This window comes from Poecilia latipinna, unplaced genomic scaffold, assembly GCF_001443285.1.
Source record: "Poecilia latipinna isolate Pla-1442-1.1 unplaced genomic scaffold, P_latipinna-1.0 Scaffold255, whole genome shotgun sequence".
NCBI classification, from domain to species: Eukaryota; Metazoa; Chordata; class Actinopteri; order Cyprinodontiformes; family Poeciliidae; genus Poecilia; species Poecilia latipinna.
The window spans coordinates 109,768-128,161 of NW_015112871.1; the positions used below are offsets into that span (position 1 = coordinate 109,768).

The 18,394-nt window shown below is 43.3% G+C and overlaps 4 protein-coding genes across 4 annotated transcripts in view; 2 read left to right on the plus strand and 2 right to left on the minus strand.

The window, feature by feature from the left end:
* Positions 1-4,753, plus strand: LOC106947757 (tumor necrosis factor ligand superfamily member 10-like). Its single transcript, XM_015032975.1, has 4 exons — positions 1-372; positions 480-599; positions 2,433-2,665; positions 2,746-4,753. Exons 1-4 carry the CDS (start codon positions 366-368, stop codon positions 2,953-2,955), a joined length of 570 nt encoding a protein of 189 aa, XP_014888461.1. The 5' UTR covers positions 1-365; the 3' UTR covers positions 2,956-4,753.
* Positions 4,754-4,760: 7 nt separating this feature from the next.
* On the minus strand, positions 4,761-10,738 carry msl2a (MSL complex subunit 2a). Its single transcript, XM_015032971.1, has 3 exons — positions 9,722-10,738; positions 7,387-8,783; positions 4,761-5,471 (listed from the first exon to the last, which is right to left on the minus strand). The coding sequence occupies exons 1-3, from the start codon at positions 9,861-9,863 to the stop codon at positions 5,169-5,171; spliced, it is 1,842 nt and encodes a 613-aa protein (XP_014888457.1). The 5' UTR covers positions 9,864-10,738; the 3' UTR covers positions 4,761-5,168.
* A 797-nt stretch (positions 10,739-11,535) lies between these two features.
* On the plus strand, positions 11,536-15,951 carry pccb (propionyl-CoA carboxylase subunit beta). The gene is made up of 15 exons (XM_015032972.1): positions 11,536-11,824; positions 12,394-12,513; positions 12,583-12,651; positions 12,734-12,790; positions 12,877-12,990; positions 13,191-13,301; positions 13,579-13,687; positions 13,787-13,907; positions 14,114-14,195; positions 14,289-14,412; positions 14,497-14,604; positions 14,732-14,832; positions 14,948-15,046; positions 15,124-15,223; positions 15,319-15,951. Exons 1-15 carry the CDS (start codon positions 11,576-11,578, stop codon positions 15,438-15,440), a joined length of 1,686 nt encoding a protein of 561 aa, XP_014888458.1. The 5' UTR covers positions 11,536-11,575; the 3' UTR covers positions 15,441-15,951.
* A 736-nt stretch (positions 15,952-16,687) lies between these two features.
* Positions 16,688-18,394, minus strand: part of stag1a (STAG1 cohesin complex component a) — a 44,952-nt gene continuing 43,245 nt past the window's right edge. Inside the window, exon 32 of the mRNA XM_015032969.1 lies at positions 16,688-18,175. Coding sequence (XP_014888455.1) covers positions 18,152-18,175 — 24 coding nt within the window. The 3' untranslated portion in view covers positions 16,688-18,151. The remainder of the gene's footprint in view (positions 18,176-18,394) is intronic.

Consider the following 18,394-nt stretch of genomic DNA (forward strand, 5'->3'; position numbering starts at 1 on the left):
TTATAGCTCTATTTTTTATTTTTTTTTACTCTCATTTTGCATCTTTAAAAGGGAAAATGTTGGGAAAATGCCTGTCGCTGAATGTTATAAACCCAATTGAAGATATTCATTTTACTGTTTCTTTTCGGAACAGCCAATATTTACACCATAATCTGACACGTTCTATCAACTGCGCAGATGACTGCGGGATCCTTATCAGTTCTGGTGAATTACTAGATACCGAATGTGACTTCGTTAGTTAAAAATGCCATTGTGTTTGGCATAATAGATAACTTGTTGGCCAATTCATTTGCTCTTTCCTCTGCCTTTCTCTGTTTTCCCTGCAGAAGATTGCTGACAGATTCCAGAGGGAGATATCCACTGCCATGAGAAGTAAGAACAATCCCCCCATTGACTAATAACAGGCTTGTGTGTGACTTTTCCCACTAAAAACGCCCTGTGGTGAGTGTTTTGTTTCTGTCTGTTTGGGTTTCCTACAGATAAGTTGACGGGAGTGCTGCCTATCTTGGGCCCTGGGGTCCGTGGGGTCCCTCTTCCTAAAGTCGCTGCCCATGTGACCGGCGTTGCCTCGTCGTCAAAGGCTCCAGCAGCACCAGAAGGTAAGATTCAGTTTATTGTGGCTTCAGGCAAAAACATTTAGCACAAATTGAGTCATTGAAAGCACAAGTGCAAGTTTGTAAGAGAGGCTTCTTTTTTCGGTGCAAATCTTGACAATGCTCAGCCTTCCTTTCCAGGGCAAAAGGTGAGGAATTGACCTCCGGGCAATCCGAGGTGCTCGGACTCGGTTACCTCCTCATACCTGGGTCTGTCAGGACCTGCAGCTCCTGTTCGCAACACCAGAAAAATGTTGTGATTTTTAGAAAACGTTACGCTAGAATTCAGCCTTCTTATTTGTCCGGCACATGAAAAAAATAATGCATGAATGCATGAAGTTTTTTTGTTTTTTTTTTGCATAAGTGAACTGTTAAGTTGAGATCTAGTGACTGTGGAGGATCGCGGTGTTCAGTGAACACATTGACATGTTCAAGAAACCAAGTTTGAGATGATCTAAGCTCTATCACATATCACCTCAAACTGTCACAATGCGTCAATTAGGAAGAAAAAAAAAATCACTCATCGTAAATCACGCAAAATCACTGTCTGACAAACGCAACGCAAAACCTTCCTCCTTCCATGCACAGCAGTTGACGACTTGAACTCTTTCATGTCTCGGCGCTGACACTCCGCTTTTTAAGTTCACACGTTATTTATTTTCCTTTCTTTTGCTCATATGTGCTAACTGTTAGAATACATAATGGATTCAAGACATCTCCCGTGCTTCGCCTTGCACAACATTCACGCCCCCTTTCGGGGTAAAGTAAGTCCTCCGGTTTGTGTGGCGCTGAGTTTTACTTTTGATGTGTTTAAGACAATAAAAGCATGACATGAGCTAATGTTGCTTTTGTGAGTGGCTGGATGTCATTGCAAAGAATTTAAACAGTAACACAATGTGACTTTTTTTTTTTTTATTGATTGAGAGTGTTATTCTGAAAAACCTTGAAGTCACGGGGCAAAAATCAGTCCCTTCAGCCTCTATTCATTGAACTACATGCAAAAAGTATTGAAATATACATTTAGAAACCTAATTGAATTCTCCTTTAATTATTTATTTTTTGTATTATTAATGTTTGCATATTTATTAAATTTCAGATTAAAGGTAAAGCTTAAAGCTATATTCATGGGATGCTTAGTGTATAACAGAAAGCTACTTTACTGTGTAGCTCTTTTTTGCGTTTCTGGGAAGGGTAAAGTATATGTTGAAATCTTTGAAGTGTAATACATTTTAAAAAGTACATATGTTTTACGAAACACATTCAGAATACGGGGTGTTCTTAGATTACCCTGAAATTGAACGAAGTCATTAAATGTGTCCAAACATGAAACCTCGGTACAAACAAATCAAAACAGGCTGCTTTTCAAGATGCCAAGAAATCACACATTTTGCTATCAAAGTACACTCATGACATCGTTGCCTGTATATGGTAGGATTGATGGTGAGACAAGTCATTTTCAAAGCGCTTAAAATTTCCACACGACTCCGGATTTTAAACGATCCATTTTGTTTTATATTTTAATTTTTGATGACAATAACATGCGAGACACAACTTCTCAGTCTGGCTTGTCTTTAGATGTTGCTATGCTTTTAACTATTGGCAGCGTTATAACCGATGACATCTTTGTTCCTATGTCAGTTCAGTGATTTCTTTAAAGATGCACACTGGTCTGTGGGCACATCTGGTAACATTGTGTACTCTGTGAGCAAGTCTTTGCAATTCGCTTTGTACTTTTTCTCCAATGGTGACTGTTTACACTTAACGCTGGCTCTTGCAGTCCCAAATGACCTGCGATGACGGGGACGGGCCTCCAAATAACCATGGTTGGTGCTGTTGCAGGCCCGCGGAGCAGCAGGGGGTACTCTGGCGAGCGCGTCCGAGCTTGGGAGGGCCAGAGGGGTCTGTCCTTCCTGCAGAACATGGAGCTCAAAGGAGGGGAGCTGCTCGTACCAAGTGCAGGCCTGTACTACGTCTACGCCCAGACCTACTTTAGGCTCCCGTCTGTGGGGGAGACGGACGGGGAAGCAGCAGACGACGAGGGAGCAGAACTCGTCCAGTACATTTATAAAAAGGTTCAGCTTTCGTATCAGTAGATGACGAGGTACCGGCGCGGTAGCCGTGACGTTTAAATTGTCGTTTAAATCCCCCGCAGATGAGTTCCTACACAGGACCCATCCTGCTGATGAAATCGTCCCGGAGCGTGTGCTGGCCTCGGGGTCAGGAGCCAGGCCTCTTCTCCCTGCATCAGGCCGGCACCACTTTCCTGCAGCCGGCCGACCGCCTTTTCGTCACCGTCAGCAACGCCAGCGCCATGGAGATGGACGGGAGGGCGAGCTACTTTGGGGCTTTCCTGGTGGACTAACGGCGTTAACCGAGGCGTTAACCGTCGTCAGTAGACTGCGTCCGTCGCCGTGTGAAGAACCGGGACTGGAAGACGAGAAGATCTTCTTATGGAGAGTGGAGCCGGGATCGCTCTGAGCTGCAGAGGGAAACTGAATGCACCGCCGCTCAAAAAGAAGCGAAGATGAGCTGTTTATGCTGTGCATATATTCCAGCAGCGACTTGTGAGCACATATCGTATGTAGCAGTGGCTGCAAACAAGAACGCACGTGGGTTAAGTTGGAGAAACTGAATTGCAAACATTGGGATTACTCTCTGTCGAGAGAACTGACCAAATGGACGTCACTGTGTAATTCTTCCAACGTTCCCCAGCGATGGACACAAACTCGGTTTTCTCATATATGGTATTGTTTACAAATGTATTCGTACTGATAAATGGATTTAATTGAGATGCTTTTTTCTCAGGGTGTAAAAAGAAGTAAAAGTTGTAGATATTACGTTGAGCTTAATGTACTCTGGGTCCATTTTTCTCAGCAAATATCATATTCCTGATTTTATTATAAACCGTTTTGAACTACAAATCTCAATTTTCAGTCAGTCATACTTATTTTTTTTTATAGTTATATTCATCAGAGTCGGTCGATACTTTGCATAGTTCTTTTTTTAGGGTGGACTGAAAATGCATCTAAAACCATGAGTACAAGCCCAAAATGAAACTTTTCTAAGACGAATGTATGTAGACAAAAGCTATGGCTTGAATCTAAGCGACTAAAACTCCTCCCTTAATAACATCTGTCCACACAATAAGACACAAAGCTGAAAAAGTAAAAAACTATCTTTTAATTCATGTTGTTACACGTCTCCATAATATGGCAGTGAATGTTTCAGCAAATAACTGTCACTCCTCAAACAGGACTTTTACATTACAAAAAAAAGGAGATAGAAAAAAACAAAATTAAGGGTTCAAGTAATGCCCAAAACAAATACATCTTTGAAACACACACACACACACACACACACACACACGAAGATAGGACACATCTGCTGAACAAACTTGAAGTCCACTTGCTACTTTGCCTGGTCCATGAATAGAGAAGTTGTGTTTTCTCTCTGTTCAGTTGGGTTTTTTTTTTTCTTTTGGTCAACAATGCTGGGCTGACGGACATGTTGGAGTTACAGCTGAGAAGGTAAACACAAACACAGACAACACACAGCCTCGTCAAACGTTTCTTTGTGATATAACCAAAACACTCGGATACCAAACCTCCAAAAGTATCAAAAATAAATCTGGTATAATCTCTGATTAATCAGGACTTTACGTGTGTGAGTGTGTTGGGGAAACAGGGGAATATTTTTTTTTTTATTTTTTTTTTTTTTAAAGGAAACTCTGATAAAACTATGGCTTCAGTTTACCTCTATACACATACAGTCATGTACAAGTGTGTTAGTTTTTGAGGACTGACGATTGCAGTCACAACTAACCGGACAGGAGCAGCGAGCCTCCCCATTGGGCGTTCCTATTGCTATGACGATGAAAACCCACTGTTCGCCTCCAACAGGGGCAAGTGCCTCAGGATGACCTCATTAAAAGTAAAAAGCTTGCCGTTTAAAACAAACTCCCAAACAGCTGAGAGCATTTAGACAGGGTGTCTTGGGTAACGCTTAGTCTGATTTCAAAATTAAAGTTTGCTCGTGTACGGGGTTAGGGATTAGGAAGGGGTCCTGATAACATGACACATTTCATAGTTTTAGGAATAACACTCAGAATGGTGAAGATGAAATCTCAATAAAAAAAAAGTTATGCTACTGACAGACAAATTAAAAAAAAAAAAAGTAAAAATCTGCACATATGTGTGTGCAAATGAACAAAACTTGGAATGGGTTTCTATTGCCTCTTACAGTAAATCTGTGGTCTATAAGCTGAAAAAAAAAGCACCTTTGAAGAACAGAACATCCTTGGAATAGAGTATATACCTACAGACTGGCAACAATACACACCAGTGCACAGGCACGATACAGGAGGCTTTGGCACACCCATGCTAATCTCACTAGTCAGCGTTTTCCAGTACAGAAAACCAGCAGGTTACAGAACAGGACAGACACATAGCTGCCATGAGTCGAGTCCTCCGTCAGAAGGAAGGTGGAGCCGGCGGTAACAGGTGGATAATCAGCCGTCACATTCAATCAGCACCACGCTGTGTCGTCGTTTTTTGTTTTTCCCCGACTTTCTGCCTATCAGCCAATCAGCAGCTCCAAGCTGTCGTCAAAGTTAGCATCCTGCGGCGGGCTGGCGGACAGAAAGGCCGTGGTCACGGGAGTCCCTGTCGCCGTGGCGACGTTGAGGAGGGTGTTGCCGCGGATGCTGGTGGTCGCCGGGTTGCGGAGAGCCGCGGCCGCCGTGATGCTGGTCAGGTTGATGCCGAGGGTGAGCCGCGTCTGCTCCAGGGCCTTCTCGGGCACGGCGAAGGCCTCCAGTTTCTTCTCGCCGTTGGCCATGTAGGAGTTCTGGCAGCCCCGGCAGATACAGTCCAAGCACGCCTGAGGAAGACGAGAGAGATGACGCAACTCGGACAGAACGCACGAGCGCTGCACGGAAACTACGCAACTTCGTACATCGACTGATTATTGAAGATAAACGCCGCTGTTGCACATCAGTGAATATCAACACGTTAATTTCAGTGTTTCAGTTAAAAGAAATTAAAGTCATATAATGGGTAGTTTCATTCCACACAGAGCAATATGCTTTGATAATTTATTTTTAGTCATGCTGAGTTATCGCTAATGAAAACGCAATATACTACGGTAATAATAATAATAAAAAATTTGTTAACACATAGATGTCATTTTGCCGAAAAATACATGGACTATACAGCATCTGCAAGGGCACCATCTCGATTGAATTACAGCAACAATGTGGAATGAAATGAAGCCATTAGCTTGTAGCATTCCCCAGCCATTGTTGGCTCTGGCGTCTCTAATTATACCCTTCACAAATACTCCAAAGAGCGTGCATGCGGTTCAGGTGAAGCGAGTACGCTGGTCAGTCACAGTAACACCGTGGTCACTGAACCAGCTTTTGGCACCTTTTGCAGTGTGGGGCAGGCAGGTGCCAACTCAGCAGCTCCATAAAGCTGTCAGTCAGTAGAGGGAAGTGTGAAGTGCTCTGAAATGTAATACTAGATGGACGCACTGATTCTGGATGTTCTCAAAATTTATTTCCAAATGAAATGCAAAAGCGGCTTTCGTCTGACAACAGGACTTTGGACCACTGAGCAGCAGCCGAGTCCTTTTTCAATGATACTGTGATGATGTCTCTGGTTCTAGGGCTCAAACGATTAATCGTTATTACTTGATTGTTGAAATAATAGTCAACTAATTTAGTAAACAATTAATCTTAGCTGTATTGGTTAGTGACAATACAGACTCTATAATCTATATCGACACACACTAAAAAATGACCATTTGCTGAAAAACAACATACACAGAGCAGTAAATAATAAAAATCCTTAGTCAAATATGCCTGTATCCTGTTACGCTCCTTTTGCTATGGATTTATTAATCAGATAAAGATCGCTATATTAATGCATATTTGGTAATAAAATGTTTATTCTGCTATTTTAAAAATGAACTGAATTATTTGTTTATTTGCATCTTACCTCTAATAGACTATAAAAAGGGCTTAAAACCTGCAGAATGTGGCAATTGTTTTATCCGATTAATCATTCGACTAACTGATAGAAGAAGCGATTACTAAAATAGTCGTTCTGTCACATCACAGAAGTAATGCGACAGCTGTGGCCATCGTCGACGTCCGAGTGTGGTGGCTCTTGAAACACTGACTCCAGCCACAGTCCATGTCTAGCAACAGTGATTTTGTAGTTTTTCCTTCCACTCAACTTTTCATTAATATGCTTGAGGTAAAAAATAAAAAATAAAAAAAAAAACTTGTGCAAAACCTGCTTCCTCAACATTATTTATGACATTTTGTGCCTAGGGTTTACAATCTGCTGGGAAACTGATACATCTTCAAAAATAAGCAGAACATTTCTACTGGTTTTATATAGATATTTTTATATATTATATATTTATATATTCATTATATATAACTTTATTAGCTGTGGACCACAACCATTGACTCAAACATGTGAAACATGTCACTCTGTGTGAAATGAACCCACATCATAATGAGTAGATTTTTTTTTATTAAATTGCAGAGAAAAATAATTCGATTATACTCTTATTTATTTAGTAATTTGTTCAGCAGAACAGATTACTGCTGCTGAATTATTACCAAAGGTTCCCATTGTGCAGGAGATGAGACAAATAATTTGCACAAAAACAGCACAGCATTGTTGTAAAACTGGACAGATGTGCAATCTCAGTGGCTCCATAAACAAAACCCTGCAAAAGATTTAAAAACAGAAACGGCTCCACCCTGAACAAGTGGTCTCACCTTGCGGTTTGAGTAACAGGGACATCGCTGCCCCCTGCAGGTTAAAACAGACGGGTTCTGAGTGGCCCTGCCACATTTGCAGCCCTTCTTCTCCACCGGCTTCTTGTACGGAGGCCTGACGGGCGGCGCTGGCAAGACGCAGCCCGACGTCGGCCGCTGGTCTTTGCTCCGGTCTTTCGTCTTAGAGCCTCCGCCGCTGCGGGCCTTGGCGTGGGGCTTCTTGGAGCTCGGGTCCACGTGTTTCCTGGCGCCTTTGTTGTGGTTCTGTGCGGGGCGGCTGTGCTTGGGGAACGCGCCGTTGGGAAACGACGAGTACGTGTGCGCCGGGACGGCGAGGGGAGGCATGGGTAGCTTCGTGTGCTGAGTGTGAGCGGGGGTCGGAATGTGCGACTGGGGCGACGAGTCGTGGAGGATGGAGGTGATGGGGACGGGGTTCACCTTTTCCCTGTCGCTCTCGGAGCGCGAGCGCTTCCGGTTGGGCCGCGCCTGCTGGGGCTTGGACGCGGGAGACGGGTCGAAGGAAGAAGGGTGCGTGTGAGTGGCGTGGTGCGCCACCGTGTGAGTCCTGCCCGTGTGGATCTGGGTGTAGTTGTGGGCTGCGTCCAGCTGTATGTACATGTGAGTGTGCGTTTTGTCTGTGGCGATGTGCGTCCTTTCCGGGTGTGTTTGAAGAGCGTCCCGGTCGGGCTGCAGGGGATCCAGCGTCTGTAGCACCTCCTCTACGCTGAGCAGCAACACCTCCCCCTCCTCCAGCTCCCTGGTACAAGGTTCCCCCTCCCTGAGTGAGCACACAGTGCCTATTGTTGGGGTTAAAGGTCCAGTGCTCAGACCCAGTTCTAGACCGCTGCAGGTGGTTTCAGACACAGACAGACCTAGATGATGATGCTGCTGCTGTTCCTCTACCACCTCACACACTTCCAGCTCGGGGGAAGACGGGTCCTCCAGCGCCTGTCCGTTGCAATCTGGCGCTCCATTGAAACACGGAGGCTCCGAGGAGGAGCTCTGAGGAACAGCAGAGAGTTCCGCAGGAGCGGGCGGCGCCTCCGTGGGCGTGAGGGACTCGGGAGCAGATGGATTCACATCCTCTTCGGCTAAGCCCGGATGCTCGGCCTCCTCTTTGTGCGACACGAGCACCTCCTCCAACAAGGTCATGACCTCCGGAGAGCCTCCCACGTGGCTGCTGATGGACTTGAGCAGTGGCGAATGAGTTATGTAGAGGCAGAGCCGTCTGTAACACTGCACCAGTAAAGAGAGCTGCTTGTTCTCCTGGAAGCAGGAGTAGTCCTTGCAGCGGTTGCACGACGACCTGATCTGCATCTTCTGGCCTTTGCAGCCCAAGCAGACGTAATGCTGACACTCTGGGTGTGTTGGGGAGATGGGGTCCTCCAGGAGTTTGCCTTAAGTAAAAAGAAAACATGAGCAATGTTTACTCCTATTCAGATTTTCAACACATTAAGCTACACAGAAATCCACTGAGGACTGATCAGTGGGTTGGAAAAACTACAAATCAGATGGGGTTTTTTTTCTTTTTCTTTTCTACATTCAGTAAATAAACAACAACAAAATGATTGGCTGATTGTGACGGAAAGCATAAAACATCTTATTTTTCTAGTTTTAAGGAGAAATCATAGAAAGCCAAAAGTTCAGTTGATTATTAAAATTGGTAAAATAAATAAATAAATACAAGTTTTCATTCTGAGGAAACTTCGCAAGTGGCAGCGACCATGTAGTAACAGTAGGGAGGAAAAACTCCCCTTTAACAGGAAAAAACCTGCAGCAGAACCTGACTCGGTGCGACTGATCGGTACAACTCTACATTCAACCCTTCAGCGTGTCAACTTTTCACCAAACAAATCCAATTAAATACTTCAAAATCCAGAGATGCGGCGATTAGACCTCTGCCTGTCAATTTCCATTTATCTGAGATTTGGATACAAAACAAAATCACAAATAAAATTTACAAGAATCTGTCAGATGTGTCATTCACTTTTTTTTCTGTGTTGCTTTTGATTAAACGCAACCCGCCTCACCAAAACGTAGTGATCAAATACAGCATGAATAGAAACCACATGGCTATGCAGCAAGCACAACAGAGTCATCCGTCTTGTCAAGAGGATGGATGAGCTTATCTCAGCCTTGGTTGCTAAGGAGACCGCAGTAATGAGCGCGAGAGAAATAGTGGAAACTCCTGCAGCCCACAGATATTTCAGCAAATTATTACCCATAACATTACGATTAAAAAGCTTTCAATTTGTATTTTTATTTATTTATTTACATAAAACCAATCCATATTCTTCAAATATGTCTTCCTGTTAGAAATATTGAGAATGCTTACCACAGACGAGGCATGACAGGGACTGTCGGAAGAAGGGTAGCTGCTTGTACATCTCTGCGAAGGTCTGAGGCTGCAGCGGGTCGCACCGCAGCACTGCCCGGGTGGCAGACACATACAGAGCGGTTGCATCCACGGGATTCATAGCGGTGCACTACCCAGCTCCTTGGGGAACACCGTCCGAGGGAGAATATCCACAGACAGCCAACTTGGATACGAAAATAAAAGCAGCCCGGTGTTGCAACAGGCGCCCACTGCACCACGTGAACGCAGAATAAGATATAAATTAATTACTGACACAATACATTGTGTAGCCGTCTCATTGAACGCGAATACCGTCAGCTAGCTCAGCAGGTGGCTAGCTTAAGTTAGCATCCCCGGTTTGTTGTGTAGGAGTTGCTTTTTAATCGAGAAGTTTGTTAAGGTCATAATTGAGTAATATTATAAAGTCGGAAGAATTACACCATATGTCACAACAAAATACACATCTAAAGAGACCTATAGGCTTCGATCAAACCGCATGATCGAACGAGCCAAGATCAAAAGGTTAGCATTACGTAGCTAATGTTAGCTTAATAATCAGCAAAATGCTCGAACAGCATATACTTACTAGCAGCCATAGAGTCTACATACTATCCGACGTATTTTTTTCGCATGGATTGTCAGATAAAATGAAGAACTAAAGTTAAATTCCCCAGTTTGTGCGGTCGGAAATTATCCAGCAGGCGCGCACTAGATGTAAACAAAGCTAAAGAGCTAGCATTAGCATAGCCATCGGAGATTTAACCGTATCTCTTGCCCACTTGGACCGTCTTATACGTCACGCAGCGAAGAAAAATGTAAGCTGCAACCCGAAGGCCTGCAATCGATGTAGGTTTTTCAAAAAGACTTGGCGAGCTGTGATCTAACCAAAGCCAATTTGCTGTATTATCATAAGTGCATCAATCGTCCGATTTACCACTTTTTCCCTCACACCAGCCCCTCTCGATAGGCATGCACCTCACGCGAGACTTGCTGTTACCCTGGTTACAGTCACGTTTTGTTTTTTTCTTTCGTTTTGCTCAAGGCTTTTCTCATCTCCTCTTTCTGCTCGTTCATTTTTCGTTTCTTCTTTTCTAAAAAATTTTAGGGTCAAAATTACAACCATATGCTCGTTTGGATTTCATAGCGTCCAAGTAATATATCGAAATAAAATGTATACATACATATTAAGGGAAAGAAGAAATTAGGCTGTTTTTAACAGATGAAATGTTGAGATTAGATTTCAGATAATAAAGTATAAATCATAATTGAGAAATTCTAAAAGAACTTTAAAAAAATCAAAAACAAAATTTGTAAGAAATTTAAACGTTTGTTGTTTTTTTTAGTGAGTAGTTTTTGATGAGAAACTCCAAACAATGAGTTTGAGAAACAACCAAAACATAAACTCACCTTGAAATTGTAGTAAAACAGCTTTTACTTTGACTCCACTGTTCTTAAGTGACAAATTCACTGTCACAAGTCACTTGTGACTTCAAAATATTTACATTTTATGAAGATTAATAAACCATAATTAATATTTACTAATAAATACCAAATATTTATAAGTAAATAATAAACAACTGTTTACAAATAAACTGTTTCTCTGACGTTTTTATACATCTGTTTAGATAATTTCTGCCTAAATATTTATATCATAGACTGCTGCTTTCACGGAAACGGTTTTCCAAAGTCTTCCTTGGTATATTCCCGCCCATTCACGACACTGGGACATTGCGCTTTCTGATTGGCTGTCGCAACCCACCCCTCAGTACGCCATTGGCTGAAGTGGCTGTCTCTCCCTCTTGCTCCTGCTGTCATCACAGACCACGGACAGGCATGATGGCGGCCTTCACTGTGGCTCGTAGCAGTTGTGGGCTGTTTAGGGGATTGAGGGTCTCCTTGAGGAGTTTAGCGCAGATAAAGTATGGCGCAGCAGCAACGGCGTCCTCACCACAGATCCCTCTCCAGCCGGACTGTCGCTGGTACTCGGTTAGCCACCTGTCCGTGAAGGAGAGGATCGAGCAGAAACGGAAAGCGGCGCTAATCGGGGGAGGTCAGAAGAGAATAGATGCACAACACAAAAGGGTAAAGTCAGCAAACACACACCAAAGGATCATTTTCCATCCTCCCTGTCTGAGTCACTTACAAACAGACGTTTTGAGATTATGATATTTGGCATTCTGGATTCAGTGGTTACGTTATGGCTTACACTTAAAAAAATGCTAAAGTAGCTCAAATCCCTTTTTGGTCTTGTTAATAGAGCATATTTTAATGCATGCCATTATAATGCAAGATCATAGCAAATTATTGCAGTATTATTAGTGTTTGCATGCTTATCACCCTGTCTAAAGTGATATCCAGACGTAATGTGTTTAATTTAATGTGATTATAAATCAGAGCTGCACAATATTATCACATTCCAGTCAACAGTGTGTGCAAACTTGCATACATAATGCTGTGTGGTGGAAAACTAACAATGCCCATCTGGACTGTGAATAAACTCTCTACATGGTGAAACATGGGGGTGGCAGCATTGTGCAGTGGGGATGTTTTCCTTTTTTCTATTCTTTGACTGTAAAGACATTTGTTACCTGAGGTGAAAAAAGACAAAAGATTTAGGTAATTTGTGCTGATATTGTCATCTCGTGCTGCAGGGTAAGCTGACCGCCAGGGAACGAGTGGAACTCTTACTGGACCCCGAGTCCTTCACGGAGACGGACATGTTTGTGGAACACCGCTGCTCCGACTTTGGCATGGAGCAGGACGGCAACAAGGTAACGTTCACAAAGCTGCAACACACATGAAGAAAGGATTCATTTTTAACCTTTTGTTCTCTGTTTCAGTTTCCCGGTGACAGCGTTGTGACCGGACGAGGCAGGATCAACGGCCGGCTGGTTTATGTGTTCAGTCAGGTACGGGCGACGGTCATTGTTGGGCCGCAGCACCAGTCTTGTTGGAACCCTCCGTCATTTGCTCCTCTCTTGCTCGTTCCAGGACTTCACGGTGTTCGGTGGCAGTTTGTCCGGAGCTCACGCGCAAAAAATTTGCAAGGTAACCAAACGTCCATTCGCACCATTAAACACCATTTTCCCAGCTTCGACATTGTAACATTAGCTTTGTTGTCTTTGCGTGCTCAGATCATGGATCAGGCCATGACGGTCGGCGCTCCCGTAATTGGGCTGAACGACTCTGGCGGCGCTCGCATCCAGGAGGGAGTGGAGTCCCTGGCTGGATACGCAGATATATTCCTGGTGTGTTCAATCGTCAGAAATGCATCTTATTTTGGTTTATAGTCAATGATGGAATGTGACAAATTCAAAATTACCTTTGGAAACCTTTCCCGTTTGCACCGTGTTCTGGAGTCCAGCTTTGAACTCGTTCTCGGCAGCAGACGGACCTCCTCGTCTTTCCTGTGGCTTAGAGATAAAAATCAGCTGTTTTCCTTTCCCAGAGGAATGTGTTGGCTTCAGGAGTCATCCCTCAGATCTCCCTCATCATGGGCCCCTGTGCCGGAGGGGCTGTGTACTCCCCTGCCCTGACGGATTTCACCTTCATGGTTAAGGTATGAGGCTGCTCAGGCCCAGGCCAGATCTGGTGAAAGATTACACACATTCATCAGGAATGCCATAGAAATTTGGGGTTATTTATTATGCATATGAACCTCATCTTTTGGGGGTGAAGTGATAATATTAAGCCAATATTTGGTGCATAGACATAAACGTATTGCTAATTTTTACTTAATTCACACTAAAACTGCATCTAAAGTTTGTCTGACCAGAGTGTTTCCTTTTATATGTGTGTGTGTGTGTGTGTGTGTGTGTGTGTGTGTGTCAGAGTAGGATACGTCATACCTATTCATCACGGGCCCGGACGTCGTCAAGTCTGTGACCAACGAAGACGTGACGCAGGAGGAGCTGGGCGGAGCCAAAACTCACACCACCGTTTCTGGTCGGTCCCTTAGATAACGTTCTCACGGATCGTGATCATATTTTTGAATGCCTCAGAAGCGTCTAAAAGTGTTCCCTTTGTGTTGTTTTCTATTGTCAGGTGTGGCTCATCGTGCGTTTGAGAACGATGTTGAGGCTTTGCTGAACCTACGGGAGTTCTTCAACTTTCTTCCACTTAGTAATCAGGATCCAGCTCCCATCAGGGAGTGCCATGATCCCAGGTAAACGGTCTCATTTATGGCACACGTAACCTCTAAACCTCTATCCGAGATTAAATAGTCCTTCTAAGACCTGTGATTAATGTATTTAAGACCAAACACAACATTTTCTTTAATGAATTTAAGACATTTTAAGGCTTTGGTGTCAGATACATCAGTTGCCATTATAATGCTGTGGGGTTGCTTTTTATGCGTTTCTTTCTTTACAGCGATCGTCTGGTGAAGTCGCTGGACACCATCGTCCCGTTTGAGTCGACGAAAGCCTACGACATGTTGGACATCATCCACGCGGTACGAGCACAAACAAAACACACATCGACACGTAAACACGTGACGTGTTAGCTATGCCAGACTTAAAAAGCTTTCCGTAACGCATCTGTCCAGATCGTAGATGAGAGGGACTTCTTTGAGATCATGCCCAACTACGCCAAAAACATTGTGGTGGGTTTTGCCAGAATGAATGGCCGCACTGTGGGGATTGTGGGTAACCAGCCCAAAGTAGCTTCTGGTAAGCTAAACTGAAGCGAAAAAGCTGAAAGTTGATTTGAAAGTTTGATCCTTCAGTCTATGATACATTTGTCTTGTTCATTAGGTTGTTTGGACATCAACTCCTCGGTAAAAGGAGCCCGCTTCGTTCGCTTCTGTGACGCCTTCAACATTCCCATCATCACTTTTGTGGATGTTCCGGGTTTTCTGCCAGGTATTCTGGTAAATTATATTGGAAGTGGACCGGATGTGTTTGCTTAGTCCTACAGGAGAGGTGAATGACGGTTTTGCATCTAAATGTACAGACATCCCTTTAATTTGTGGACGATGACTCCCACCAGGTACCGCTCAGGAGTATGGCGGCATCATCCGACACGGAGCCAAACTGCTGTATGCCTACGCAGAGGCCACAGTGCCAAAAATAACTGTCATCACCAGAAAGGTGCGTGTTTCCAGAATTGTTACAGAATAGTTCTGGGTGACGAAAATAAAAGCAGTGCGGTTGATAATCCAAATTGCCATTCTTAGACTCAGCATTGTTTTTGTCTCCCTCTCAGGCTTACGGAGGTGCCTACGATGTAATGAGCTCCAAACACTTGAGAGGAGATGTGAATTATGCTTGGCCAACGGCCGAAGTTGCCGTCATGGGTGCCAAGGTACAAACACGTTCATATCTCTGTCCATTTGTCTTCAATTATTTGTTGAACCCACTCACTGCTTTCTGTTTGCACAGGGTGCAGTTCAGATCATCTTCAGAGGAAAGGAAAACCAGGCCGAAGCTGAGGCTGAATATGTGGACAAGTTTGCCAACCCCTTCCCAGCTGCCGTCAGAGGTAAATCTGCTGTCTGCAAAACACAACCCGGTCTTTACCGCCGGCAAGTTGTGTTTAAACCTCAAACATCTCCATCTGAACTCCGTTCTCTCTAGGTTTCGTTGACGACATCATCGAGCCCGCGACCACCCGTAGGAAGATCTGCAGCGACCTGGAAGTGCTGGCCAGCAAGAAGCAGGTCAATCCGTGGAAGAAGCACGCCAATATTCCTCTGTGAAACACTTCCAACCTGGCTGCACGGCAATGCGATGGAAAAAGCACCTGTTTTTACTGCGCTAAGATGAACTGCAGAGGTTCCTCGGGAAGCCTGCCAAGCAGATGGTAGTCGTATTCGTTTACCACTCCAATGGAAGCATCAAGATCCCAAATTCTGTTCTTTTTCACCTCATTCATCTTTCAAAAAAAATCAAGTGTTATTCAGTTTGGTGCCACCTATATGCCTAATATCAGGAGGTTTGTGATACACAAGTTTTGGATAAAAGGAAAATAATCCAACACTCAAGCAGTAGCTATATTGGCTGTTATCAAGTAGGTTTTCGAACTAAACTATCTGGACAAAAAGTCGGTTTTTGCAACGATTATAAAAATATATATTTTTTTGTCCTTAGTTTCAGTGTACTGTATTTAGTTTTGTTTTTCTTTAAAATACATGTCTTTCATTCTGGACACCAAAGTCCAAACTGTGCCTTCTCTCTGGCGCCCTCTGTAAAATAAATCACCTCAACGTATCCGCATCTCATTTTTATCATTATGTTCTGTCTAATCTTGTTTTCCAAGATGATTGGATGAACATGAATAACCAGAGATTTTATTTTCCAAGTAACTTTTCAAATGGTTGGATTGAGTGGTGTGGTATCGAAATACATGCCCAACTCAAATCTACACCGTTCTAGTGAAACTACGAGACCAATTAAATTTAAGACCTAGGTATCAAGACATAAATTGCGTATTTTAGATTGTTGTAGTGCCAAGCTTTTCCTACAGAATGTATGTACCGTAGGACTAGCATCAATATAAGTAATTCTGTAGCGAGGACGAACTTGATAAACCTATCCGTGATAGAAGCATCTGAGCTAGCTAGCTAGCAAGGGTATGTTAGCAGCTAGTTAGCGGTAGCCTCAACGTTTGCTTCACATTAAAAGTCCCGCGAGAAAAATAAACTACATAGAATATACGATTAAAGTCCTGCTACTCTACAACTTAAGACCTGTAATAAACGTATTTAATGCGTCAATTATTTTTATTTCAATCAAAAGAAATGACATTTAAGGAATTTTTGATGAATCTTAAGGATGCGTCGACATCATGTTGTATTAATACCTCGCAGTTCAAAATGTGCCTCATTTCAGAAGTACTCTTTCTAACCTGCTGGTAAAACTGGGGCATTGCATTGGCACATGAAAATGTAAAAATTTGCTCTTCAGACATGGAGGTAATTTTAAAAAAAGACCCACTAAACAAGAGAAACTGATTACAGATTTTATTTTATTAAAAAGAATTTAAGATCACAGGAAAAAAAAAACAGGCTTTTTAGAGTATGTTAGGGTGACTGATGTTGACTGCACGGCAGAAAAAAAAAGATCCGGTCATCTCTGATATTTACAGCGAAAGGGAAGGTTGAAAAGTGATTGTTGACCCAAAAGAGGGACGAGGAAAAAGGTATGGCTGAGAACATTCAGAACACATTCAAACACATCTGCCAGACAAAGATCCATCACTGCACTGGATATGAACAATGATCAACAACAAAATCTAGAACTTCTTGGATCCATTAACACTGAATACGGGTGCAAAAATGTAAGCGGCTCGTTTTTGACCTGTTATAACGGCACGGATATTCAGCTTTGATACTCGAGTGTCAATTACAATCGGACGATACAGCGCCTAGAAGCTGGTACCTATGGTAACCGCCTTAAGAGGTGAGGGGAGGGAGGGATGGAATATACTTTAAGTATGTAGGCCACAATTTGGCAACAAACATGATACGTATTCAAGAGAAAAAAACAAAACAAAAACTGTACAAACAGACAAAAACACACTTGATTTAAAACTTTAGTACTAAAGCTACAGAGTTGAAAATATGTTTATTATATTTTTTTTAAAACGTTTTTAACTTTAAAAAGCTGTTATCTAGAGAGTGTGAGACAGCAGGGGGGATTTCCTTTGCTCCCTCAGAGCCGAACGAGCCTCGATATGCTTGGTCGGCGCCTAAACCTCCTCTGGGTCAGCTGAGAGCTGTTGATCTCTTGTCTAGGTGTGTCGCTCCTCGGCCGTCGTCGCCACCGATACACTTCACACACACGTCAAACACCACATACAAGAGATGGCGAGCAGACAGCAGGGGGACAGCAAAGAAGTGGAACATTTAGTAGGGACATCCTGTTCATGTTTGATTCAACCAGAAGGACTGGAGTGCAACACCAAAAGAAGGAAGGAAGGGAGGAAGGTTTTTGGGAGGGGAGCTGTACAGAGAACCATGGCGCTCTGTGACCATGAGCTAAAATCTGTGCATCGCTGTTAACAGGAACTGTAAAAACTGGGTTTAAAAGCCAGAGCACCATCGGGACCACCACTAACGAGAGCTAAACCGACAGGCTGCGGAGGAAGAGGAGGAAGAACACGAATGGGACAAAGTTCTTGAATAATTCTGGCTGCAGGACCTCCGATCCACACCAGAGACGGAGAGGGAACAGAGTGGATCCTCTCTTCCAGGCTCGGTTCCGGTCGGTGCCGACCCGCTAGATGAACATCCTTCCATCATGTCTCGGAGAAACGTAGGCGTACTTTAACACTTTAACACAGTATATTGTTCTTCGTAAAGAGTTTGATTGTGAGGTGGTGCAGGGTTAGCCGGTCCAGACCACCCCCGTCTTTTTCAGTTTACTCCTCGTTACAATGCTGAACTCGTGATGTTTAACGCTTTCCAGATCAGAACATGGGCATGCTGAATCCCTGGAAATATGGACAGAGATAAAAAAAAATAAATAAAAAGTATAAAACATCAAGATTACCTCAAAAATAATTTGCTAAAGTTACTGTTCTTATTTTTATTCCATGTATTGGCAGTTAAATTTTTTTCAACTATTTATCTATGCATTTATTTCTTCATTACGCCAACAATAAATAATAAATGTAACGTAAAACAGAATAATTTGCAGCGATTACTAACAC